At 49.8% G+C, this 279-nt stretch overlaps 1 protein-coding gene across 1 annotated transcript in view; it reads right to left on the reverse strand.

Annotated features, from left to right (window-relative positions):
* Positions 1–191, reverse strand: part of LOC106001796 (bile salt sulfotransferase 1-like) — an 8,359-nt gene extending 8,168 nt beyond the window's left edge. Inside the window, exon 1 of the mRNA XM_013036773.1 lies at positions 20–191. Within this exon, the coding sequence (XP_012892227.1) occupies positions 20–155 (136 nt within the window). The 5' untranslated portion in view covers positions 156–191. The remainder of the gene's footprint in view (positions 1–19) is intronic.
* Between the last annotated feature and the right edge of the window lie 88 nt (positions 192–279).

The following is a 279-nucleotide window of genomic DNA, read 5'->3' on the forward strand; positions in this document are numbered from 1 at the left end:
CACAGCCCCCACTGCTCACCTGATTTGGGGTAGGTCACCATGATGATGTCTTCATCCTTCAGCACCAGCTCCTCATGGACTGCTTTTAGATGTTCAGGGCAGATATACACAACAGGGAAAGGAATGCCCTGGTACCACACGTAGTCCTCAGCCATGGCAGAGTCTTGGGTGCCTGGCTTTGGGTCCTAGGCCACTGGCACTGCCACCGTGGAAGTGTTGACAGAGCCTGGATGGTCAAGACAATCATTAACTATGATGAATTGGTGATTAAAAAAAAAA

Source organism: Dipodomys ordii, unplaced genomic scaffold (genome assembly GCF_000151885.1).
Source record: "Dipodomys ordii isolate 6190 unplaced genomic scaffold, Dord_2.0 Scaffold426, whole genome shotgun sequence".
NCBI classification, from domain to species: Eukaryota; Metazoa; Chordata; class Mammalia; order Rodentia; family Heteromyidae; genus Dipodomys; species Dipodomys ordii.